General features: G+C 45.7%; 1 protein-coding gene across 2 annotated transcripts in view; it reads right to left on the bottom strand.

Moving 5' to 3' along the window:
- Window positions 1-10,288: 10,288 nt before the first annotated feature.
- LOC120929119 (mitochondrial ornithine transporter 1-like) overlaps window positions 10,289-27,642 on the bottom strand; it is a 43,776-nt gene continuing 26,422 nt past the window's right edge. For both annotated transcript variants that reach the window (XM_040340348.1, XM_040340349.1), the window contains exons 4-7: window positions 24,207-24,344; window positions 22,097-22,269; window positions 18,165-18,323; window positions 10,289-11,115 (exon numbers count right to left, since the gene is read on the bottom strand). In XM_040340348.1, coding sequence (XP_040196282.1) covers window positions 10,991-11,115; window positions 18,165-18,323; window positions 22,097-22,269; window positions 24,207-24,344 — 595 coding nt within the window. In that variant the 3' untranslated portion in view covers window positions 10,289-10,990. The remainder of the gene's footprint in view (window positions 11,116-18,164; window positions 18,324-22,096; window positions 22,270-24,206; window positions 24,345-27,642) is intronic.

The following is a 27,642-nucleotide window of genomic DNA, read 5'->3' on the forward strand; positions in this document are numbered from 1 at the left end:
ACGTCGCAAGGACGTCATTTGCTTCTAAGTGAACGTGAATGGCGTCCAGCGCCATTCACGTTTCACTTATGCAAACGCCGTGAAATTCAAATTTCACGGCGCGGGAAGGCCGGCTATACTTTAGCATTGGCTGCCCCTACTATTAGAAGGGGCAGCCTTGCGCTAAAAGTAGCCGTACGGAAACTCCGTACCTGGCTTGCGCGGGGCCCGCGCAAGCTTGTGAATCAGTGGTAGTATGCAATTTGCATACTACACGCTGATACACAATGGGAGCGCCCCCTAGCGGCCCCCGCAAGAATGCAGCCTAAAATCTGCGAGGCATAAGAGCCTTATGCCGCGCAGATTTTAGCCTGCAGTCGGTGTAACGAGGTTCCTGAATCAGGAGCACTCGTTACACCGGAGCAAGTAAGCACTTGCGCTGCGTAACCTATGGTTGCGCGGGCGCAAGTGCTTCTTGAATCTGGGCCATTGACTTTTTCTGTTATTTTGTCCTATTTGTTGTTTGCTTCACAATAATAATAATATAAAAAAAATCTTCAAAGTTGTGGGCATGTTCTGTAAATTAAATGATGCAAATCCTCAAACAATCAATGTTAATTCCAGGTTGTGAGGCAACAAAACACGGAAAAAAGGCCAAGGGGGGGGGGGTGAATACTTTTGCAAGGCACTGTATATTTACAAAATATACACAGAACACCCAGAAATAGGGTTTTTAACACAGCAGTGTTTTTCCTTCAGGCAGAAGGCAATGTCTTCCTTAATGTCAGGCTTACATAACTGTTGTGTAATGTGAGGAGTATCTCCTACTCATTATTGTACAATGAACTTCTTTCTGAAGGTGCCATGTCCTGATAAGGTTAAGGGCTCCCCCTAGTGTATTTTAGTATGAAGTACATCAGCTCAAACTGCAGGTTGTAAAGGTACAATTTTTGTTCCCTAAATAGCTTCCTTTACCTTAGTGCAGTCCTCCTTCACTTACCTCATCCTTCCATATTCTTTTCAAATGTCCTTATTTCTTCTGAGAAATCCTCACTTCCTGTTCTTCTGTCTGTAACTCCACACAGTAATGCAAGGCTTTCTCCCTGGTGTGGAGTGTCGTGCTCGCCCCCTCCCTTGGACTACTGGAGAGTCAGGATGCCCACTAACACACAGCTCCTTTCTCTATCTGCAACGTAGAGAGCGTCCTGACTCTCCTGTAGTCCAAGGGAGGGGGCGAGCACGACACTCCACACCAGGGAGAAAGCTTTGCATTACTGTGTGGAGTTACAGACAGAAGAACAGGAAGTGAGGATTTCTCAGAAGAAATAAGGACATTTAAAAGCAAAATGGAAGGATGAGGTAAGTGAAGGAGGACTGCACTAAGGTAAAGGAAGCTATTTAGGGAAAACATTTTTTACCTTTACAACCCCTTTAACCACTTCCTGACTTTATACGGCCGCAGTGTGGATCTTAATTTCCGGGAGGCCGTCTATATACGGCCTCCAGCCACTGTTGGGTGCGCGTGCCCGCCGCATCACTGAGATGCCAATGCGCGTGCCTGGCAGCCGCGATGTCCGCCAGTCACCCGCGATCGGCGATTACACAGACAAGGACGTGGATCCGTGTGTGTAAACACACAGATCCACGTGCTGTCAGGGAGAGAGGAGACCGATCTGTGTCCTTTGTACATAGGGACACAGATTGTTCACCTCCCCCAGTCAGTCCCCTTCCCCCACAGTTAGAAACACTATGCAGGGCACACATTTAACCCCTTCCTCACACCCTAGTGTTAACCCCTTCAATGCCAGTCACATTTATACAGTAATCAGTGCCTATTTATAGCACTGATCGCAGTATAAATGTGAATGGTGACAAAAATGTGTCAAAAGTGTCCGATGTGTCCGCCATAATGTCGCAGTGCCGATAAAAATTGCAGATCGCCGCCATTACTAGTAAAAAAAAATAATAAAAAATAATAAGTCTGTCCCCTATTTTGTAGGCGCTATAACTTTTGCGCAAACCATTCGCTTATTGCGATTTTTAATATTTTTTTACCAAAAATATGTAGAAGAATACTTATCGGCCTAGACTGAGAACATTTTTTTTTTTTTTTTTTTAATTGGGCTATTTATTATAGCAACAAGTAAAAAATATTGTTTTTTTTTTTCAAAAATTACGCTTTTTTTTGTTTATAGCGCAAAAAATAAAAACCACAGAGGTGATCAAATACCACCAAAAGAAAGCTCTACTTGTGGGGAAAAAAGGACGCCAATTTTGTTTGGGAGCCACGTCGCACGACCGCGCAATTGTCAGTTAAATCGACGCAGTGCCGGAAGCTGAAATTTCACCTGGGCAGGAGGGGGTATATGTGTCCAGTAAGCAAGTGGTTAAGGTATATTTTTGTATTTGCAGCATGTTTAGGTCCTCATGAACACGGGCGGTCTTGACTAGTAACAATTAACTGGTGGTGTTTTTGGGCGCCCGGGTGGCACAGGTGCAGAGTCCAGACCCACTGCCAGCAGCCTGTAAAAATCTATGACTGGCTGAAAAAGTTGTTGGCTGGACTCAAGCGGTACTGGGGACTGGATTAGGAATTCCTGAATTTGGGGTATATGGCTCCAGACACATGCGGCCCTAAATGCGAACCTTGCTGGGTACAGTACAGTGTCCAACTGTCATTTATTTTAGTTTCTTAGTAGATTTTGACATTGATAATCGTTTTTTTATAAGAGGTGTACTATATACTTCTTTTTTTTTTTTTCTTGTTATTTTGCTTTGACATAAGCTTTCACTTCCAGATAAATAAGTGACAATTCTATAAAATGTAGCATAAAACATTCTTTTTTGGAGACCAATTTTATTGAAACATGTTTTTGAAACAGCAATATCAGATCTCTGCTGATAAAGTGCATAGTAAACAATACAAAAATACATCGCGTTGAACTCTTCAACATCCAGTCAATTTTTAGACATTTTCCTTGGAGTGTTTCTAAAACTTTCACAAACATTGTAAAATACAGTTATCTGGAGCATATTATATTTTTAAAATCTACGTTGTACATACAAAAATAACAGTACGCCATTTTAACGGAAGTACAATTTTGGTAAAATGCAATGCCTGTGCCCGTAGCTAAAGCAGATCAGCGACAGAGATTCTACCTACAAGTAAACAACCGATATTTACAGAGTGATAATTTAGCTTACCGTTGTTTTTATATTTTCATATTTCATGGATTGGAAGTTTATAGCAAACATACCAATCATTAACCCATAAAGGAAAATAAAAGCATTAAAGTGGAACATTGGATTACGAGCATAATCCGTTCCAGGAGAATGCTTGTAATCCAAAGCACTCGCATATCAAAGCAAGTTTTCCCATAAAAATCAATGGAAACAAAGATAGTTCGTTCCACATTGACGTCTATGGCATGCAATACCGCATGTTGCCAGAGGTGAAGGGGCGCCGGAAAAGACTCAGAAATACTCAGTGATCGTTCGGCTGCCCTCTGAAACGGCTCGAAAAAACCCGGGAATTGAGTATTTCCGAAACGGCTCCGATCGGCTCTGGCGCCCCCACACCTCTGGCCAAATGAGGTACTGCACACCGTAGAGGCTTGAATCCTGCTCGTTTTGTGAGACAACACTTGCAAACCGAGTCAGGATTTAAAAAAAATATTGCTTGTATTGCGAAACGCTCGTTAACCGCGTTACTCGCAATCTGAGGTTGCACTGTATATATATATATATATATATAAAAGAGGGAATGGTTTTCTGACTCTATAGAGCCATGGGTGTCCAACCTGCCGCGTTTCAGCTGTTGCGGGACTACAAGTCCCATCCTGCTTCCCTTTGGGAATCAAGTTCCATCATGCCTCTGCCTTTGGGCCCTTTCACACAGGCTGATCAATCAGGTCCCCCTGTCAGTTTTTCAGGCAGACCTGATCGGACCTTGCAGTCTCCCCTATGGATCGGTGGATGTCAGCGGACACTGAAATTTGCCGCTATCCAATCTGATCCTGCCTGCAGAATACAGACGGCGGTGGTCCTATTTTTCATCCGTCTGGTGGATCGGATTGGTTAAAAATGGACAGGTGGTCTGTTTCTGTCCGATTTCCCCATAAAGGAGAGCAGGACTGGGTCCGCGTCCATTTTGCACAGCAGAGCAGACAGGACCTGTCATCTGCCTGCTCAGCAAGGAATCAGTTAAGCGATCCAACGCTGAGCAAGCGGATTCCGTTGCATGGAGACGCCCATGTGAAAGTGGCCTGTGGGAGTCATGCTTGTGCCCGTCAGCCTTACAATGCCTTGTGGGACTTGTAGTTCTGCAACAGCTGTAGGGCCGCAGGGCTTATTCAGTAAGGCAAAGAGAAATATGCACAGTGAGAAAGCCCATAGCAAATCAGAGTTCATCTTTGGTGTGACTACAATAAACCGAAACCTGATTGGTTTGCAGGTCACTGCAATTTACTCACCACCACTGCTCTTTAAAATGCCATATTTCATAAGCTCCCTTTATAAGGAGTGCTGTAATTATTTAGGTGACAAAATGTTTCTTCTCGTTCTGAAAAGGAAATTCTTCCATAAATTCTTTAACGTAAAACTGAAAGGGAAAACGTATTTTTCCCCCCATTTTGTGAGGGTCTTTCTTTTTTGCCACCTGCCTCCTATTGGGGACATTTCCCCTCACTTCCTGTCCAATAGCCAAAACAGGAAATGAGAAATCCTTCTAAGATGAGGGTATCCCTAGATGAGGGTATCACCAGAACTATTATCCCCATTTGAAGATTTCCCTTCTATTCCTGTTCTGGTGACAATGTAAACAGAACAAATGTAGGAGATGAATCCCCCTAACGGGATCACAGATGGCAGTAAAAACCTGATAGGTGTTTAAATCCTCCTCCAATCTATACAAACCTAAAAAAAAAAAAAGGTTTTGTCTTTAGTTATACTTTATTTTTGGCTATAATGGACAATTTTGCTAAAAGTTAAATATTAATTTTGAAATTGGTAACAGTCAGGTTATTACCAGCTTGCCAATAAAGAAGGTAGAAGACACCCAATATGTAGGAAGACTGAGAGAAAAATGGCAGCGTTGGTGACAAAGGGGAGTGTAGATGGCTCATCACAGGAGGAGGGCACTTTAGGAGGCAAGTCCGCTATAATGTCCATATATGTTTTACAAACTTGGATATTATGGCAAGAGCTCATGGGGGCCCCAAATAGTAAAATTATTTTAAGTAAATATCTTAATCCCTGAGTGCAGCATGCCTGATACAATTATTTACTGGCCACCCTGTTCCCATTCTCGTCACTGTGTGGCCATGGTGTCTTTGCTGGCTGGCTCTGGGTCCTCTTCCTACCGCCCATGTGTGCTGCAGCCCTATTCAAAGGTGAACTAACCCATTAAAGTGTTTGTAAAACCCATTACAACCACTTTAACCTACAGGTAAGCCTAGATTAACCACTTAAGGACCGCCTCCTGCACATTTACGTCGGCAGAATGGCACGGCTGGGCACAAGCACGTACAGGTACGTCCTCTTTAAGTGCCCAGCCGTGGGTCGTGGGCGCGCGCCCCAGTCCCAAGCTCCGTGACCATGACCGCAGGACCCGTGGACCCGATCGCCGCTGGAGTCCCGCGATCGGTCCCCGGAGCTGAAGAACGGGGAAAGCTGTGTGTAAACACAGCTTCCCCGTTCTTCACTGTGGCGCCGTGATCGATCGTGTGTTTCCTTTTATAGGGAAACACAATCGATGATGTCACACCTACAGCCACACCCCCCTACAGTTAGAAACAGACATGAGGTCACACATAACCCCTTCAGTGCCCCCTTGTGGTAACTCCCAAACTGCAATTGTCATTTTCACAATAAACAATGCATTTTTAATGCATTTTTTGCTGTGAAAATGACAATGGTCCCAAAAATTTGTCAAAATTGTCCGAAGTGTCCGCCATAATGTCGCAGTCACGAAAAAAATCGCTGATCGCCGCCATTAGTAGTAAAAAAAAAAAAAATAAAAAAAAAATGCAATAAAACTATCCCCTATTTTGTAAATGCTATAAATTTTGCGCAAACCAACCGATAAACGCTTATTGCGATTTTTTTTTACCAAAAATAGGTAGAAGAATACGTATCGGCCTAAACTGAGGAAATTTATTTTTTTATATATATTTTTGGGGATATTTATTATAGCAAAAAGTAAAAAATATTGCATTTTTTTCAAAATTGTCGCTCTATTTTTGTTTATAGCGCAAAAAATAAAAACCGCAGAGGTGATCAAATACCACCAAAAGAAAGCTCTATTTGTGGGGAAAAAAGGACGTCAATTTTGTTTGGGAGCCACGTCGCACGACCGCGCAATTGTCAGTTAAAGCGACGCAGTGCCGAATCGCAAAAACTGGCCGGGTCTTAAAGGGACAATAAAGGCAGAATTTTTTTTTTAAATAACAAATATGTTATACTTACCTCCACTGTGTAGCTCGTTTTGCACAGAGTGGCCTCGAATCCTGTCTTCTGGGGTCCCTCGGCGGCTGTCTCGGCTCCTCCTCGCAAAAGCTTTCCACGTTCATGAGAGCTCCCTCGCATGGTGGAAAGCTTTTGCGAGCACGGTTTAGGAGATATTTGCAGAAAAGACTGCACCGATGCATGCCGTAGACAACGGCGCAGGTGCACTGAGCGTGCCGTTAGTGAGGGTGACCGTGCGGTCACTGACGGCTCCCGCACGCATGCTACACATATTTACGGAAGTAACTCGGGTATCAATGGCGGTGGCGGAGGTGAGGAACGAGTAGCTTCAGGGGCTTTGATCTCAGATAAGTAATTAATAATAAGCTAGTGTTGCTATGCATACTTGCTCATTATGCCTTTCTCTTGCAGGGTTTTTTTTTAAGATATGCTTCAGAGGGTTTACTTCCTCTTTAATTCTTACAAACAAATAGAGCCATTCCTGATATAAGAGCAGGAGGAAAATATGTCCGGGGGCGCCCTCTAGGGGAGGTACAGGAAAACCTTCTCATAGGAAAAAGCAAATGACCCATTCATCTCAATGGGTGAACCATACTAATAGAGGCCTCTAACCATTGAGCAGAATATGGCTCATCCATAGAAAGAAACAGGGTGGCAGAGCGCAGTTTGAAGACAGCAGGAGTGGGGACGCACGTTTGTATTTTACCAAACAAGCTGCTTGCGGGGGGTTACTTTACTAAAAATAATAAAAATGAAACTGTCTTTTAAAAGACTATTAAAACTTAAATAAATAAAAAACCCTCTCTTCTCTGCCAAGAATAACACAGTATAAGATCCTTTAAAGTTTGTGTCTTATACATACCTTACATTGTTTTATGTTGTCTTATGCCGGGTACTGACGAGAAAACATGTACGATGAAACCGGTCCGCCGGACCGTTTTCACCGTACATGTATGCCCGGGGATTTCTGTATGGTGGCTGTACTCATCATCATACAGAAATCCGCGCGTAAACAATACGCGGGGCGTGTCCGCGCCGTCGCCGCAACGATGACGCGGCGACGTGGGCGGGCATGCCAGTTAAATGCTTCCACGCATGCGTCGAAGTCATTCGACGCATGCGAGGGATGGCGGGCGCTCAGACATGTACGGTAGGTCTGTACAGACGACCGAACATGTCCGAGGGGACAGGATTCCAGCGGGCTGTTTTAAAACAAGCCCGGAAATATTTGCCCGCTGGGAAAAGGTCCGGCGGGCAAATGTTTGCTGGAATCCTGCCCGCTTGGGCCTACACACGACCGAACATGTATGCTGAAACTGGTCCGCGGACCAGTTTCAGCAGACATGTTCGGTCGTCTGTACGGGGCCTTACAATACACTATGAGGTCTTGTTTATATTCGCAGCCAGGGGGCGGAAGACGGTTAAGCAGCGGTTATACTGACTGCATAGGCAAGCCAAAATCATCACCCCTTTATTTTTTTCCAGTGACTACTGTCACAGGGACTTAAAGTGAGGAAAAAATTGTAAACTTTGAATTGTCACCAGAACAGGAATAGAAGGGAAATCTTTCAATGGGGACGCCTGTTCTGGTGACAACTGTCTAAGAGGATTTTCAGCTTTTTGTGAGAGAGAGATTTCCTCTGACTTCCTATTGTGTTTGCAGAGCAGGAAGTTTAGATAAATTTCCCCAAAGGCACATAGATGGCAAAAAAAACCAAAAAAAAACCTGGTGAGGTTATAATCAAATCTTACTCTATTCTACATAAAAAAAAGGGCTGTAGATATAAAGAACAGACTGTAAAATACACATTTGAAGTTTGTTTTCTTAAAGGTGATGTTCCAGGCATTTTTTGTGTTTATTAAAAGTCAGCAGCTACAAAAAGTGTAGCTGCTGGCTTTTAATAAACACACACTCACCTGCTCCACGTTCCAGCGACGCGCCGACCGGGGCTCCGCTCCTCTCCCCCCCTCCCCGGTCGGCGTCTTCATCCTAAGTGTGGGCACCCGGCCGTGCCAGCTTTCGGCTTCACGGCCGGGCACCCACTGTGCATGCGCGAGCGGCGCTGCGCTCTCTCATTGGACAGGCGATCGCATGGGACCTGTCATGTGTCCCAGGCGATCGCCTACTGCAGCCACTCCCTGTAGGCGATTAAGCTAATCGCCTACGATGCCCCTCGGCGGAAGGAGGAAGTGGGACAGGAAGTCCCACTCCTCCTGAAGCCCCCACTAACCCCCCAAAAAAATTACATGCCAAATGTGGCATGTAAGGGGGCGAGGAGTGGGTTAAGCAGAAGTTCCAATTTTGGGTGGAACTCCGCTTTAAAGGAGAAGTACAGCCAAAGCTCATTTGGCTGTACTTCTGTGGACCACAGGAGCCGCCTCTCCCTCCCCCTCCACAGCCCAGCGCTCCAGTGAGCGAGGAGGGGGCAGAGCAGAGAGCTGTGAATGACACTTGCTGACTCTGCTCATGGAGCTCTAAGAACCAAGGGATCGGCGGTGTTTGATCGGGTTGGCTTCCAAGTGTATTTCTAACATAATCAGCCCTTTGCATTTAAAGCATATGCTAACTAGTGGTCATTTAAATTAGGGGTCTCCAAACTACGGCCCTTCAGTTGTTCAGGAACTACAATTCCCATCATGCCTAGTCATGTCTGTGAATGTCAGAGTTTTACAATGCCCCATGGGACGTGAAGTTCCGCAACAGCTGGAGGGCCGTAGTTTGGAGATCTCCGAATGATCCGATAAAGATGAAGGCATTGCTGCTGAGAATATTTTTGGGTGTAAGCTTTAAAATCAGCTGGCCATCAGTGAGCCAGTTTTTGGACCAACATGCTAAAATCTGAGTCTATCTAGTTTTAAAGGGTTAGTTCACCTTTAAAAATAAAAATAAAAATACTCTATGCAGTCCATGAACACGAATGCCAGGTCCAGGAGCGAGCGCCATCTTTCTGAGCCAAGCAGTGCTATCTCTTGTCGCTGCAGATGACCTCAGCGGCTGCGACACCCTCTCTCCCATAGCAGCCTCTATGCTCAGCGGAGAGCACAAAGCGCATGCACAGTGCTCAGAACAAGTACGGCGCTCCCTCCTATACTGCTAGGGGGCGCTTGTCCTAACAGCTGGTCCGCCCTAAAGAAGAAGACAGAATGGAGTGTTTGGGGCAGGCTTCACTGCGTTCACAAACGACCTACAGGCGCATAGATTGATATTTTTAAATCAAATCCATTTGAAATGATGGAAATAGTGTTCATGGACTGCTTTTTTTTTAAAGGTAAAATAACCCTTTAATCCAGGGGTGCCCAACCTTTTGAAGAGCGAGGGACACTTAAGCAACTTGGTAACCGGTCACGGGCCACAATGAGCAGAGCGGGTGGATGGCAGCCCACTCTACTCTATAGAGCCCACTCTACTCTTTTTTTTTTAGCGAATCAGATTGGAGGTAGGTGTTTGCAAACGGACACAAGTCAATTTATATCTGCCACTCCTTAGAGGTGAATGGAAGGTCCGATTGGGTCAGGCTGACCGTGTGAAAGGGGCCTAAGGCTGCTTTCACACTGATGCACTGTTGTTTACCCGGGTGCAGCACAGTTCACCTGTGGCTTTCCTGCAGGTAAGCTGCCATAGACTTCTATTATATCCTGTAGGTGTTGTGCACTTTCAGAAAGCTCACAAAACTCGCAGGTAATAGAAGTCTATGGCTCGGTGCAGGTAACCCACAGGTGTATTGCTCTGCACCTGCGGATCAGTTAGATAGCAGCCCACTGCAGAACAGATACACCAATATATACACTGTGATTTTAATAATAAACTTACCTTTAATAACAGTATTCTATTCCATCCCAGAGCAGGAGGTCGTGGGCCACATCAGAGGGCTCTGTGGGCCACATGTGGCCCCTGGGCCACTGGTTGGGCATCCTTGATTTAATCATTACACACACATAGAGCCATTCCTGAGATAAGGGCAGGAGGACAATATGTCTGAGGGCGCCCTCTAGGGGAGGCACAGGAAAAGCTTGTGACTTTAATGCCTGTCATCCTGCAGACACACAAGTGCCCAGACTCTAGACTTGCCACAAGGTGCAGGGCTTAGCCAGGTGGAGTGGTAGCATCTGAATTTAACATTAAACATAAAAATAAAAAGCTTCCAATACACTGGAAACTATAGTTTTTTTCCAAAACCTAACACAATTAAAACTTTTTACAAACAGGTCATTTGGACAAGTTACTATCGCAAATTCTTCTGTTGATATAACAGAATAAAATGTAGATGTCGGTCTTGTTGCAAAGAACTTCTTGGTGATTGATAATTGGGCAAATACTGGAAATTTGCAACATAGCCTGGTAAAGCCAACATTAGACAGTAATATCTCTCTGATCTCTGAGACTTTGTAATAAGTCTAATGAAAGGCGGAATAAAATGATTCGCTTTCACCAGACATTAGTGGACACCCAGCACCAGCGTCAGCTCACACAGGTGACATGTAGTGTGCAGTATTGCATCCTAACCCTTAGATAATACATATCCCGGCAGGCAATATGAGCTGCAGATCAATAGGACTCTGCCCGCTGCATCATCAGTTTCCTGCTGTACTCAAAGACCAGGAAGAGGATGGCGTTGGCTGGGAAAGCGCGGATCAGTGTAGGCTTCAGTCCCGAGTATAATGCCAGGAATCCTACAAGTAAAGACAGAGCAGCAAATCATCAACAGTTATAAAGATCATCTCCAGCCAAACAGCTAAATACAAACACAATACAGTATACAGGACCTGTTTTATAAACACACAAAAAACAAAAATTGTAATGCACGACTTGAGATCCACCCTGATGTGTGATATTGCTGAGTAGCTTATATACAATCACTGCCCACTTTATTAGGTACACCTGTTCAATTGCTTTGTAACAGAAATTGCTAATCAGCCAATCACATGGCAGCAACTCAATGCATTTAGGCATCTAGATGCGGTGAAGATGACTTGGGAGGAGGAAGCAGGAAGAGCCATGCAGCATGGGAGGAGGAAGCAGGAAGAGCCATGCAGCACGAGCCATGCAGCATGGGAGGAAGCAGGAAGAGCCATGCAGCATGGGAGGAGGAAGCAGGAAGTCATGTAGCACGAGCCATGCAGCATGGGAGGAGGAAGCAGGAAGAGCCATGCAGCACGAGCCATGCAGCATGGGAGGAGGAAGCAGGAAGAGCCATGCAGCATGGGAGGAGGAAGCAGGAAGAGCCATGCAGCACGAGCCATGCAGCATGGGAGGAGGAAGCAGGAAGAGCCATGCAGCATGGGAGGAGGAAGCAGGAAGAGCCATGCAACACGAGCCATGCAGCATGAGAGGAGGAAGCAGGAAGAGCCATGCAGCATGGGAGGAGGAAACAGGAAGAGCCATGCAGCATGGGAGGAGGAAGCAGGAAGAGCCATGCAGCACGAGCCATGTAGCTTGGGAAGAGGAAGCAGGAAGAGCCATGCAGCATGGGAGGAGGAAGCAGCACGAGCCATGCAGCATGGGAGGAGGAAGCAGGCAGAGCCATGCAGCACGAGCCATGCAGCATGGGAGGAGGAAGCAGGAGGAGCCATGAAGCATGGGAGGAGGAAGCAGGAAGAGCCATGCAGCATGAGAGGAGGAAGCAGGAAGAGCCATGCAGCACGAGCCATGCAGCACGAGCCATGCAGCATGGGAGGAGGAAGCAGGAAGAGCCATGCAGCATGGGAGGAGGAAGCAGGAAGAGCCATGCAGCACGAGCCATGCAGCATGGGAGGAGGAAGCAGGAAGAGCCATGCAGCACGAGCCATGCAGCATGGGAGGAGGAAGCAAGAAGAGCCCTGCAGTTGTGGATGAAGAGGTACGAAGTATAACCCCCCCCCCCGCTCAACAACTACGATCGCCTCACCCTGCCCTGTATTTAAGTGACTCCAAATGTAGCATGGTTGTTGGTACCAGGTGGGCTGATCTGAGTATTTCAAAAACTGCTGATCTACTGGGATTTTCACACACAACTATCTCTCGGGTTTACAGAGAATGATCTGATAAAGAGAAAATATTCAGAGAGTGGCAGTTGTGTGGAGGAAAATGTCTTGTTGATGTCAGAGGAGAATGGGCAGACTAGTTTTGAGATGATAGAAAGGCAACAGTAACTCAAATAAGCACTTGTTACAACCAAGGTATGCAGAATAGCATCTCTGAACACACAACACATCAAACCTTGAAGCAGATAGGCTACAGCAGCAGAAGACCACATTGTGTGCCACTCCTGTCAGCTAAGAACAGGAGACCGAGGCTTCAATTCACACAAGCTCACCAAAATTGGACAATAGAAGATTGGAAGAAGTTGCCTGGTCTGATGAGACTCGATATCAGCTGCGATATTCAGATTTTGGCGTAAACAACATGAAAACATGAAACCATCCTGACTTGTATCAATGGTTCAGGCTGGTGGTGTAATGGTGTGGGGGGTATTTTCTTGGCACACTTTGGGCCCCTTAGTACCAATTGAGCATCATTTAAACCCCACAGCCTAACTGAGTATTGTTGCTGACCATGCCCATCCCTATATGACTACAATGTACCCATCTTCTCACCACTGGACAATGAGGTCACTGCACTCCAATGGCCTCCATAGTCACCAGATCTCAATCCAATAGAGCACCTTTGGGATGTGGTGGAACAGATTTGCATCATGGATGTGCAGCCGACAAATCTACAGCAGCTGTGCGATGCTATCATGTCAATGAGTAACGTTTCCAACACCTTGTTGAATCTATGCCACAAAGAATTAAGGGGGCCCAACCCGGTACTAGCAAGGTGTACCTAATAAAGTGGCCATTAAGTGTTTGACCCCCAGCAAATAACTTCTGTTGCACCCAGGGCCGGATTTTCTCTCCCTGCCGCCCAAAGGCCAGGTTCCACAATGCACCTCCTCCCCGCCAACCGAACCCCCCCCCCCCAAATCAACGGAGAATGTGCGGCATGGTTAGATCAAATATTTTGTTTGTTTTTTTACGTTTTTATCACTTTTTTATTCTATTTATTAGTAGCTTGTCGCTTACTTTCTTAAATTTTTGTATCATTTTCTTATTATTTTTCTTCTTATTTTTCTTATTCTTTACTTTTTTATTTTATTAATTTAATTATTATTTCTTATTATTTATTTATTTTTTATCATTTTTTTTTCACTTAACTTTTTTGCTATCACACAGGAGAAAACTATTTCCTGTGTGATAGCAATTGGAGGTGACATGTTCTCTTTATTGACCCTGTCACCTCCAAAACAGGAGTCCTAGCACTGTGCTAGAACTCCTATCACAGCTGAGATGGGAAGAGCACAGCTCTCCCCTCTCACTGTGTACATCGGCAGCAGGGACAGGAGACAGACTCGATGGCCCGGGGGAGGACGGAGTCCCGAAGACAGAGCCAGCAGAGAGAGGTATGTGGGGTGGGGGGGAGGACGGAAGGGAGCACATATTTTACAAGTGATTTTGGCGACATCGCCGCAATCATTTGTTAACGAGCGAGCGGATTCCCCCATAACTTACCGCCCTTAACTGTACCTTCCGGGCGTCGGGGGACTCCATGCCACTGCCGCCCCTTGGAGCCCTGCCACCCCAAGGCCAGGCCTCAGTGGCCTTGTGGGAAATCTGGGCCTGGTTGCACCACAATGCACGACATCAAACAAAAAGAGGAACTCCAGTTGTTTTAAAAAAAAAAGTAAGTAAGTCAGCAGCTACTAAAATGGTTTAGTCAACAAAATTTACACTGGAACGTTCGCAGCCGACTGTATGTAGGCTGCAAACGTTCCAGTGTAAATTTTGTCGACTAAATGAACACTATTTTAGTTGACTAAAACAAACGAGATGACTAAAATACGACAAACTAAATTGGCATTTTAGTCAAAAGACTTAAGCCGCGTACACACGACCATTTTTTATGACGAGAAAATGCAATTTTTTTAATTGGTCGTTAAAAACGGTCATGTGTGTATGCTCCAGAGCTTTTTTCTCGACGAGAAAAATGGGCATTAAAAATTTAGAACCTGCTCTAATTTTCCTTCCTTTGCCCGCAGCCTTCTGGAATGTCACAGGTCCTGGAAGACTGAGGGACCAGTCACAAAGAGTAGCGCGACTCATGCATGCGCAGTGGGAAGCCGGCTGTGAAGCTGCATGGAGTCACAGCTGTCTAAACATGCCGGAGCTGGGGGTCCCAAGTCAGCAGCTACAGTATTAACCACTTCCATACAGGGCACGTATACACCTTCCCGCCCAAGCCAATTTTCAGCTTTCAGCACTGTCGCACTTTGAATGGCAATTGCGCGGTCATGCTACACTGTACCCAAACAAAATTGGCGTCCTTTTTTCCCACAAATAGAGCTTTCTTTTGGTGGTATTTGATCACCTCTGCGTTTTTTTTTTTTTTGTGCAACAACTAAAAAAAGACTGAAAATTTTGAAACAAAAATAAGTTTTTATTTTTTTCTGTTAATTTTTTGGTAAATAAGTAAGTTTTCTCTTTCAATTACGGGCACTGATATGGCGGCACTGATGGGCACCGATGAGATGGCACTGATGGACATCGATGAGGTAGTACTGACGGGCACAGATGAGGTGGCACTGATTGGCGGCGCTTGTATGCGGCACTGATGGGCACACATAGGCGGCACTGATGGGCACACATAGGCGGCACTGATGGGCACACATAGGCGGCACTGATGGGCACACATAGGCGGCACTGATGGGCACTCATGGGCGGCACTGATGGGCACTCATGGGCGGCACTGGGCACTCATAGGCGGCACAGATGGGCACTCATGGGCGGCACTTATGGGTGGCACTGATGGCTACTTATGGGTGGCACAGATGGGCACTGATAGGTGGGCACTGGGCATGGATGGGCACTGTGGGGGTGCACTGATGGACACTGTAGGGTGGCACTGATGGACAATGTGGGGTGGCACTGATGGACACTGGGGCGACACTGATTTACCTATGTTGCCAGTCAGTGCCCATTTGTGGGCACTGATTGGCATCTTTTTTTTTTAAATGCTTTTTTTTTTTTTTTTTTTTTTACAGCCTTTTTTTTTTTGCAGCCTTTTTTTTTTATCTGCCCTTCCCTGGTGGTCCAGGGTGGGCTTCCCTGGTGGTCCATGTGGCGATCCGAGGGGGGGCTGCGCTGATAAACAATCAGCGCGAACCCCCCCTGTCAGGAGAGCCGCCGATCGGCTCTCCTCTACTCGCGTCTGTCAGACGCGAGTGAGGAAGAGCCATCAACGGCTCTTCCTGTTTACATCAGCCGGACACGGCTGATCACGTGGTAAAGAGTCTCCGTGAGAGACTCTTTACCGAGATCGGTGTTTTGCGGGGTGTCAGACTGACACCCCGCAACAACGATCGCCGCGATGCGCGCCCCCGGGGGCGCGCAGCGGCTCAGAATCCTGAGGACGTCATATGACGTCCAGTCAGGATTCTACAACCACTTTGCCGACGTCAATTTGTCATTGGCGGGCGGCAAGTGGTTAACATAGGACTGAATCAACAAGAATAGAAAAGGGTAGAAAAGGGAAGAACATATCCAATCATTTTCACTTGCAGGGTCCCCTACTGGTAGATTCAGCTTTGCTGCCTAACCATGAAATACAATAATGCTTTTGGTGTTCCTGTTTTTCATGGGTTGTGTATAGAAGGCTGCGGGTGCATGTTACTGCATACTGTAGATGTGCCTCAGTCAAGAAAAAAGTAAAGTAATATTAACCACCTTACCTCTGGAAAATGTACCCCCCTTCATGACCAGGCCATTTTTTGCAATACGGCACTGCGTTACTTTAACTGACAATTGGGCGGTCATGTGACGCTGCACCCAAACAAAAACAATGTTATTTTTTTCCCCCACAAATAGAGCTTTCTTTTTTTGTGGTATTTGATCACCTCTGCCTTTTTTATGTTTTGTGCTATAAACAAATAAAGCACGCCAATTTTGAATTTTTTTTTTTTTTTTAACTTTCTGCTATAAAACATATCCAATAAAAAAATATCCATATTCTTTATTAATTTAGACCAATATTTATTCTGCTATATATTTTTGGTAAAAAAAAAAAAAAAAATCCAATAAGCATATACTGGTTTTCACAAAAGTTATATACCTAGATTCAGGTACGGCGGCGCATCTTTCCGGCGGCGTAGCATATCGTATTTACGCTACGCCGCCGTAAGTCAGAGAGGCAAGTACTGTATTCACAAAGTACTTGCCTCCTAACTTACGGCGGCGTAGCGTAAATGCGGCCGGCGTAAGCGCGCCTAATTCAAATGAGGATGAGGGGGCGTGTTTTATGTTAATTACTCGTGACCCAACGTGACTGACGTTTTTTACGAACGGCGCATGCGCCATCCGTGTACATATCCCAGTGTGCATTGCTCCAAAGTACGCCGCAAGGACGTATTGATTTCGACGTGAACGTAAATTACGTCCAGCCCCATTCACGGACGACTTACGCAAACAACGTAAAATGTTCAAATTTCGAAGGGGGAACGACGGCCATACTTAACATTGACTACGCCTCCTAGGGCCAGCTTTATCTTTACGCGGCGTATCTCTTACGGAAACGGTGTATCTTTACTGCGACGGGCGCACATACGTTCGTGAATCGGCCTATCTAGTCATTTACATATTCTACGCTGAACTCAACGGAAGCGCCACCTAGCGGCCAGCCTAAAAATTACACTTTAAGATACGACGGCGTAGGAGACTTACACCGCTCGTATCTTAGCCTAATTTAAGCGTATCTGGTTTCCAGAATACGCTTAAATTTACGACGGCGTAGATTCAGAGTTACGACGGCGTATCTACGAAGATGCATATAGACTTAGGGGCAGATCCACAAAGAAATTACGCCGGCGTATCTCTTGATACGCCGGCGTAATTTAAAATTTTGCGCGCTGTATCTTTGTTTTGTATCCTCAAAACAAGATACGACGGCATCTCGGCTAGATCCGACAGGCGTACGCCGTCGGATCTAAGCTGCGATTTTTGGGCGGCCGCTAGGTGGCGTCTCCGTCGAATTCCGCGTCGAGTATGCAAATTAGCTAGTTACGGCGATCCACGAATGTACGTCCGGCCGGCGCATTGTTTTTACGTCGTTTGCGTTCGCCTTTTTCCGGCGTATAGTTAAAGCTGCTATTCTGAGGCGTACTCAATGTTAAGTATGGCCGTCGTTCCCGCGTCCAATTTTGAATTTTTTACCCTGTTTGCGTAAGTCGTTCGCGAATAGGAATTTGCGTAGAATGACGTCACCGTCGTAAGCATTGGCTGGTTCCGGTTTAATTTCGAGCATGCGCACTGGGATACCCCCACGGACGGCGCATGCGCAGTTTAAAAAAAACTTTGTTTACGTCGGGTCACGACGTATTTACATAAAACACGCCCCCATAACATCAATTTGAATTCCGCGCCCTTACGCCGCCAGAGATACACTACGCCGCCGTAACTTACGGCGCAAATTCTTTGAGGATTCGAAATAAAAAAAATAAGTTACGGCGGCGTAGTGTATCTTAGATACGCTGCGCCCGGCGCAAAGGTACGTGGATCTGCCCCTTAGAAGTGATCTGTGGTTATGTCACAGCATGTTCACTGCACGGTGCTCAAAAAGTGATGAAATCCTCCAGTTTTCACAACAACATTCTACTAACTCCAGTACACATTCATGCAGTTGGAAACGCTGCAAATAAAAAAAGCAGACATACCTTCATTCTTCACAATACTGGAACATGTCCCCAGGAAGCCGGCTTGCTTCTCTGTGATGGAGAGGACCTGGATCCTGGACTTGATACAGTCTAAAGGATATATAACAAGCCACAGAGCGCACCCTCCACATCCACCGCTGATCATCAATGGTACTGGACCTAGAAGGGAAAGTCACAGTGTAAAAAGATATGTACACTGTATATTAGGAATGTGTCAGGATGGTGTGTTTCAAGTGGCTGTACTGGGAGTTGGCCTTCAAAGTGTACTTGCCTGCCACGGCCACCAACCTATGACTGGGGCATTTGTCTTAGGCAGGGGCAATACTCCTGAGAATGGAGCTTTTCAATGCAGTTGGTGTCATCTGTGTGGCAAGAGTGCCACTGATATATTCTTTACCTGGGGTCTCCAAACTATTCAGTACGGGGGCCACATATATTTTACAAATAATCACAAGCTGAAAAAAAAATATTTTATCAATTAACCACTTCCCGCCCAGGGTATTGTCATATGACGGCCGCAGGAACCCTTCGTCCCTCCGGGTGGCCGTCATATGACGTCCTGTGATTTCCGCAGTGTGGCAGGCACTCGCCGTATCACTGGGGACCCGATGCGCGTGCCCGCGATGTCCGCTGGGCACCCGCGATTGCTCGTCACAGAGCAGGGACATGGGGCCAGATTCACGTAGAATCGCGGCGGCGTAACTTATCCTAGATAAGTTACACCGCCGCAATTTTTGATGTAGCAAACGCGAAAAACCGTTGTGGATCCGCCGTAACTCCTAATTTGCATACCCGACGCTGGTTTACGACGCAAACTCCCCCCAGCGGCGGCCGCGGTACTGCATCCTAAGATCCGACAGTGTAAAACAATTACACCTGTCGGATTTTAGGGATATCTATGCGTAACTGATTATATGAATCAGCCGCATAGATAGAAACAGAGATACGCCTGCGTATCCCTTTTGTGAATCTGGCCCATGGATTTCTGTGTGTAAACACAGAGATCCACGTCCTGTCAGGGAGAGGAGACCGATGCTGTGTCCTTTGTACATAGGGACACTGATCAGTCACCTCCCCCAGTCAGTCCCCTCCCCCTACAGTAAGAATCACTCCCTAGGGAACACATTAACCCCTTGATTGCCCTCTAGTGTTAACCCCTTCCCTGCTAGTCACATTAATCACATTAATATGCACAGATACAGTAATCTGTGCATATTTATAGCACTGTTCGCTGTATAAATGTGAATGGTCCCAAAATAGTGTCAAACGTGTCCGATCTGTCCGCTGCAATATCGCAGTCCTGACGAAAAACACAGAACGCCGCCATTACTAGTAAAAAAAAAAATTATAACAATAAATGTCATAAATCTATCCCCTATTTTGTAGGCGCTATAACTTTTGCACAAACCAATCAATATACGCTTATTGCGATTTTTTTACCAAAAATATGTAGAAGAATACGCATTGGCCTAAACTGAGGAAAAAAAATTGGGATATTTATAATAGGAAAAAAAAAAAAAAAAAATGTTTGTTTGTTTTTTTCAAAATTGTCAGTCTTTTTTTGTTTTTAGCGCAAAGCTCTATTTGTGGGAAAAAAAGGACGTCAATTTTGTTTGGGAGCCACGTCGCACGACCGCGCAATTGTCTTTTAAAGCGTGACAGTGCTGAACGCTGAAAATTGGCCTGGGCAGCAAGGGGATTAAAGAACCAAATTTAAATGAATACATTCATTTTTAATGAATACATTTTACATTGAATGTTTTTGTGCTTTTTTTTGTATATTTAGGCCTTTTGGTCCCATAGACTTCAATGGGAATGGCTGTAAATGTACGATACAGTATGTGCGTTTTTACACATGAAATATTCTTCTCCTCCTATAGACCTGCTCTCCTCTCCTTGCACAGCCGGGAAAAAAAGACCCCAGATCTCTCCTCTGCCCTCCAAAGCAGCTAATCAAACTGAAATTGGTTTGGTCTGCTGCTTCACAAGCCAGCAACGGCCTGTAAACTAAGAGACTGAAACCGGAAGGGATTTCTCTTCGCTTCCTGTTTCTGACGTCACACAGAACAACATCAGTTCCTCTCACTGTGTCCAGGGAAGCTGATGCCGTTGGTGGTATTCTTACAGGGTTCCCTGATCGGAAAATGTGGCCTGTAGAAGTAATCCAGCAGCTGTACAGCTTCTAGGATTCATTTTACAATGTGCGGAATTGCCAGACCTAAAAAACAATACCAGGGTCATGACTGTAGCTGCAGCTTCCATACAAGGTTGTATATATATAACCAATTCAATACCGCCGTACATATATATATACGGCAGTATTGAATCAGTAAAAGGCATATTTTAGTCAACTGGCTGTAGTTTGGAAAATAAACTTATGGGCCCGGATTCAGAAAGGAGATACGACGGCGTATCTCCGGATAGGCCGTCGTATCCCTGAGTGCGGGCCGTCGTATCTTTGCGACTGATTCAGAGAATCAGTTACGCATAGATTTCCCTAAGATCCGACAGGTGTAAGTGACTTATCTTAGGCTGCATATTTACGATGGCCGCTAGGTGGCGCTTCCGTATAGTTACGTGAGGAATATGCTAATTAGGTATTTACGCTGATTCAGAAACGTACGTCCGGCCGGCGCATTTTTTTACGTCGTTTACGTTAGGCTTTTTCCGGCGTAAAGTCACCTCTGCTATATGAGGCGTAGCTAATGTTAAGTATGGACGTCGTTCCCGCGTCGAGTTTTAACAATTTTACGTCGTTTGCGTAAGCCGTTTGCGAATAGGGCTGTACTTGAGTTACGTTCACGTCTAAAGCATTGACGATTTGCGGCGAAATTTCGAGCATGCGCACTGGGATTTTTTCACGAACGTCAAATACGTGGGGTCACATGTAATTTAAATAAAACACGCCCACATCATCCACATTTGAATTAGGCGGGCTTACGCCGACACACATACGTGGCGCCGCCGTAACATAGGGCGCAACTTATTTCTGAATACGGAACGTGCGCCCTAATTTACGGCGGCGTAACGTTTCGCCGATACGTTAGGCACGCCGATAGATAGACAATTCTATCTGAATCCGGGCCCTGGTTAAGAAGGGATATACCACTTTAAGTGAACACAACAACTTTTTTTATACAATTGTTTTAAAGGTCTAAAAAGGTCTCATTTATTACTTTATATATCAATAAAGAGCATTGCTCACTGACTCAAAATGCTGTTTTAGTATTGTAGCAATGTTTTTTCTTGCTTTAAAAATGTGTGCAGTCTATCCCTGTAGCTGCTGTTTTTTTATATTTCTGACATTGATATTCTGTTTTATAACAGCCAGCTGGGGTGAGGACGATACATCAGCTTCCTGCTGATTGCAAAAGTGAAAGAACATATCCCCAGGCACCTTTTAAATGTGCATGTTCTAGGGATGAAACTGTTCATCAGATGATTAATTACATTCTCAGATGCCTGACCATCCGCTGCTTCATTACATTTTCAGACCTTCTTCTGGAACAGTAATAAAACAACTGATCAGCACAGCACAGCTAAAGTCTGCACCATACAGTGGCCAGCAGGGAGGAACATGCTTGTCTAAAGGGACACTGGTGATGGCTTTCACACCGGTTTATCAATTGTTATCACTCTCTCTGCACATCTCAGTGGAGGCTACAAAGGAAGATATTGTAAGAAAAGAATTAATTGTAAACACAGGCCTAAGGTAAATTAATGCAGATGAGGATCTCTAGGATATTTTTTAGGACTGAATGTACAGAAATTTAAAGAAACAGGATGGAACAATTCAGAACTGAAACTTAAAGCATATATGTCATTTTTTGTGGACTTTGGTTATGCTTGAAGTTGTTCTTTAAGGCTCTAATAAAACAGAGTTTTAAGTGAAATCCAGACCAGCAAGATCAACGTTTGAATTCATTACTTACCAAGCTCATCCTTTGATTTTCCATCTGAAGTTAAGAGTGATCTGCTAAACTCGTATCCGCCAAAGAAGACGAAGTATCCAGGCATTTCTCTGCATATTGTGCTGACCAGACCCCGGTACAAGCCAAAGGGACCTTCCTTCTGCATAATGCCTTTCAGCACTGCCCACACTGTACTGACACAAGCACAGACATCACATGAGATATCCTGTACACAACATTACAGATACAATACTGAGTCTCATTTATCAATATGTCTGAAAAAGTTAAGGTAAAAAAAAAAATGTAATTCTTAAAAAACTTAACATTAATAAGTCACCGGGACCAGATGGCTTGCACCAGAGGGTCCTTAGGGAACTCAGGTAATTGCCAGACCATTGTTTCTATTTTTTACTGACAGTCTACTTACTGGAATGATACCAGCTGATTGAAGAAAAGCCAATGTAGCACCAATATTTAAAAAGGGCCCAAAATACATCCCTGGGATATACAGACCAGTTAGCCTAACATCAATAGTATGTAAGCTCTTGGAGGGGATAAGGGACTAAATACAAGATTTTTGGTATGAATCCTGAAAGTCATTTATTAGTCAGCTCTGGGGGCCCCCCCGTCTTCTTTAGCTCTTTTAGCAGGGGGGGGCCTTCTTCTTCCGCTCTCCAGGGGGGCCTTCTTCTTCCGCTCACCGGGGGGGGCCTTCTTCTTCCGCTCACCGGGGGTCTTCTCCCGTCTTCTCCGCTGTCATCTCGGCCCCTGTTCTTCTCCCGCTCGCTCTCCGGTGCCTTCTTCTTCAGGGTTGGCCGCCGCTATCTTCGTGTGTTAGCTCGATTACTAGCAGCGGCCAGCCCGCTCTTCTTCTGTCTTCTTCCCATGTTGACATGACGCTTCTTCCCGCTGATATGCCGGGTGTCCGGTGCACGATGATTTATATAGGCCTCTTATATGATGTCACAGTCCCACCATGCTCCGGTACCTACCCACGTGGGTAGGTACCGGAGCATGATGGGACTGTGACATCATAGGAGAGGCCTATATAAATCATCGCGCCCTGGACACCCGGCATATCAGCGGGAAGAAGCGTCGTGTCAACATGAGAAGAAGACAGAAGAAAAGCGGGCTGGCCGCTGCTAGTAATCGAGCTAACACACGAACATAGCGGCGGCCAACCCTGAAGAAGAAGGCACCGGAGAGCGAGCGGGAGAAGAACCAGGGCCGAGATGACAGCGGAGAAGAAGGGAGAAGACCCCCGGTGAGCGGAAGAAGGCCCCACCCCCCCGGTGAGCGGAAGAAGAAGGCCTTCCCGGTGAGCGGAAGAAGAAGGCCCCCCCGGAGAGAGGAAGAAGCCCCCCCTGCTAAAAGAGCTAAAGAAGATAGTGAGGGCCCCCGGAGCTGACTAATACATTTCTTTAAAAACCCTGTGTTGTGTGTTTATTTTCTTTTACACTTTGCCTCCAGGTGAATGGGTAGGGGTACGATGTACCCCATATTCATTCACCTAGGGTGGGGGGCCGGTATCTGGGGGCCCCCTTATTAAAGGGGTCTCCCAGATTCCGATAAGCCCCCCCGCCCGCAGACCCCGACAACCAACGGCCAGGGTTGTCGGGAAGAGGCCCTGTCCTTATCAACATGGGGACAGGGTGCTCTGGGTTGGGGGCGCAGTGCCGTTTTTTTATTTGAAATTGGGTGTGGAGTTCCCTCTCAGGATTAATACCAAACGCTGCAGCTAGAATTGGTGGGAATCGAAGTCGGATCTCCCGTTGCTTCTATGACGCGCTCGCTGGAATGTGCTTTGTCTATTCCAGCGAGTGCGAGATGTCGGCACCCTGTCGCCAAGAATCAGCGCGATGCTGTTGTGCTGGAAACACATTCTCGGCAACAGGTACTGTATATATATACAGTACACACACACATTATGGGGCAAGTGGCACAAATCTGACTTGTAATTGCAGACAAAACAGATACTTTCTTGTCCCCTTGAGTCTTACAGAATATCCTTGTATTATATTTAATGGGCCAGCTCTTTCACATTTATAAATGAATGCTGGGAATTTAGGTGAGCACCTCTTTATGGAATGCCTCTAACCACTCTTTATCAATATATTTAATCTAAACTTACTTTTGTTCCTGAATGATCTTGCCAGACACTTGCAATTCATGCATGGCCTGTAGGCGGCATTTCACCAGCTCCGTCGGACATAGAACCAGGGCGGAAAAAAAGCTGGCAAACGAGCCTGCAGTCGCATATTGGAGGTCACTGAGAAAAATCATGTAATTATTGGTTATAGGATAATGATTATTAATCAATACAGGGTATCATATGCATTTCAGTTCACTTATAAATACGATTTTGGGATTAAAGACAGAATTGGTAAAGCCTAAAGCAGTGGTGTATTTAGGTTTTGTGCTGCCCTAGGCCTGACTAATTTTGTGGAACCCCTAATTTAAATATGATCCGCCCTTTCCTGTCAAGGTCACACCCCTTCCTGTTTAAGACCTGCCCTTAAATTTTCCAGTGGGAACACTAGTTCTGAGGGCTTTGGTGTGGGAGGGATTACCTTAATCTGCAGAGATTCCCTCTCACTTCCTGTTTGGCTATGGGGCAGGAAATGAACGGATGGCAATCAACAGAAATAAAATTAAGTTTCGTTAATATGTACAACTGACACAAGCAAAGGATTGCAGGAGAGTCCTACTACCTACCTGACAGGTATATGTGACCATATCTGTGTCACTTGTGTCTGCGCCACCCCTATCATACCGGCAGCAGTGCGGCAGCTTTATGGGGGCGCAAGACCGATTTGTCTTGCAGCCCAGTCCACCTCATATGACTGGCACTGCACTAAAAGTGTAGCACAAGCTGGCGGTAACTCTTTTCATGCTGTCCCCCTGCAAGATGCTGCCCTAGGCCTGGGCCTTGTTGGCCTAGGCCAAGATACAGCATTGGCCTAAAGTGACCCTGAGTCCAGACTATACACATGAAGGATGTTTGAAAAGCTTTCCTGAACACTGGAACTTAACAGCTAGTAATGGACGCTGCGTTTTTCTGGCGTTCTCGACCTAAACGTCTGTTTATCAGCTGCAGTGTACATGAGGCCTAAGGATTTCCATACTTTACACTAGTAGTAAAAATCACTTTAACCACTTAAGCCCCGGACCATATTGCTGCCTAAAGACCCAAGGGGTTTTTACAGTTCGGTACTGCGTCGCTTTAACAGACAATTGCGCGGTCGTGCGACGTGGCTCCCAAACAAAATTGGCGTCCTTTTTTCCCCACAAATAGAGCTTTCTTTTGGTGGTATTTGATCACCTCTGCGGTTTTTATTTTTTGCGCTATAAACAAAAATAGAGCGACAATTTTGAAAAAAAAACAATATTTTTTACTTTTTGCTGTAATAAATATCCCCCAAAACATATATACATTTTTTTTTTCCTCAGTTTAGGCCGATACGTATTCTTCTACCTATTTTTGGTAAAAAAAATCGCAATAATCGTTTATCGGTTGGTTTGCGCAAAATTTATAGCGTTTACAAAATAGGGGATAGTTTTTTTGCATTTTTATTTTTTTTATTTTTTTTTACTACTAATGGCGGCGATCAGCGATTTTTTTCGTGACTGCGACATTATGGCGGACACTTCGGACAATTTTGACACATTTTTGGGACCATTGTCATTTTCACAGCAAAAAATGCATTTAAATTGCATTCTTTATTGTAAAAAATGACAGTTGCAGTTTGGGAGTTAAACACAGGGGGCACTGTAACATTTAGGGATCACTGTGTGTGTGTTTACTAGTGTAGGGGGGTGTGGCTGTAGGACTGACACCATCGATCGAGTCTTCCCTATAAAAGGGATCACTCGATCGATGCGCCGCCACAGTGAAGCACGGGGAAGCCGTGTTTACATACGGCTCTCCCCGTTCTTCAGCTCCGGGGAGCGATCGCGACGGAGCGGCTATAAACAAATAGCCACGCCGTCGTCCCGGATCACTCCCCGAGCGGACCCGACCTCCGCATGTACCGGGGGGGGGTGGTCCCGATCGGACCCCCCACCCACGTCTAGCAGAGGACGTACAGGTACGTGATTGTGCCTGTCCGTGCCATTCTGCCGACGTATATGTACATGAGGAGGTCGGGAAGTGGTTAAAACAAGCCCTCATTCTACCTGTGTAGCTAAAGGCTGTGCTGTGTCCCAATATGACAAACGGAAGCGGGTCCTCAAACTCACCCTGTGTGCGTTTAGGGACCTGCACCCGCTTCACATGTCATATTTGGAGACAGCGCCTGTTTCTGTGCAGCCGCATGTCCCAACAGACAACAATGGGTCGCAGGCACAAGGATGCATGCAACACCTGTGCATCCCACTGCCGGTAAAAGACAATCCTGCATGAAGCAAGCAGCTAATCCTCCCTTTTGAACAGGGCCTTACACACACACCAGATAGTTTGAAAATATTTTTGTGTGATCTTTGAGAATGAATTACTTTGCAGTACATACAGCTAGAGAGATCAGTGAAGGCTTGTTTTAAAGCTATTGTACTGCTAATTGAGAATATGTAAATATACTCTTCTTTAAGGCTGGGTTTGCACTATTGTGAATTGGATGCGAATTCCCCGAATCCAATTGGCAATAGCAGGAGATTTTGACCGGCTCTCTATGGAGCCGATTGATATATCTCCACTGTGGCTCTGGTGCAAAATTGCACAGGAGCCCTGTGCGTCTTTTGGTCTGTTTCAGGTCCGAATTAAACCGAAAATTCAGGCTGAAGTTGGACCTGAAATGGTGAACAGGGACACACCAGACCCCTGCTGTGAGCCTAAAGTCCACAGTTTGGACATTATGGGCCAGATCCACGTAGCCCGGCGTAATTTTAGGCAGGCGTAGCGTATCGTAGTTACGCTACGCCGCCGCTACTTTGAGAGGCAAGTGCTGTATTCACAAAGCACTTGCCTCTAAAGTTACGGCGGCGTAGCGTAAATCTCCCGGCGTAAGGGCGCGGAATTCGAATGATGAACAGGGGGGCGTGTTTTATTTAAAATAAGCTTGACCCCACGTAAATGACGCATGCTCAGTATCACGTCGAATTTTCAAATTAAATTACGCCCGCTCAATGCCTAGACGACGTGAACGTAATTTACGCAAAGCCCTATTCGCAAACGTTTTCCGCAAACTACGGACACAACGGAAAATTCTACGCTGGCCCGACGTCCATACTTAACATTGCGTACGCCTCATATAGCAGGGGTAACGTTACGCCGAAAAAAGCCTTAAATAAACTACGTAAAAAAATGCACCGGGCGGACGTACGTTTGTGGATTGGCGTATCTATCTCATTTGCATACTCAATGCGGAAATCAACGGAAGCGACACCTAGCGGCCAGCGAAAATATGCACCTTAGATCCGACGGCGTACTAAGACGTACGTCAGTCGGATCTAGCCCAGCTTCAGGCGTATCTTGTTTTGTGGATACAAAATAAAGATACGCCGGAGCATCCTAGAAGTTACGCGGCGTATCAATATATACGCCAACGTAACTTCTTTGTGGATCTGGGCCT

The sequence above is a fragment of the Rana temporaria genome, chromosome 2, assembly GCF_905171775.1.
Source record: "Rana temporaria chromosome 2, aRanTem1.1, whole genome shotgun sequence".
Taxonomy (NCBI): Eukaryota; Metazoa; Chordata; class Amphibia; order Anura; family Ranidae; genus Rana; species Rana temporaria.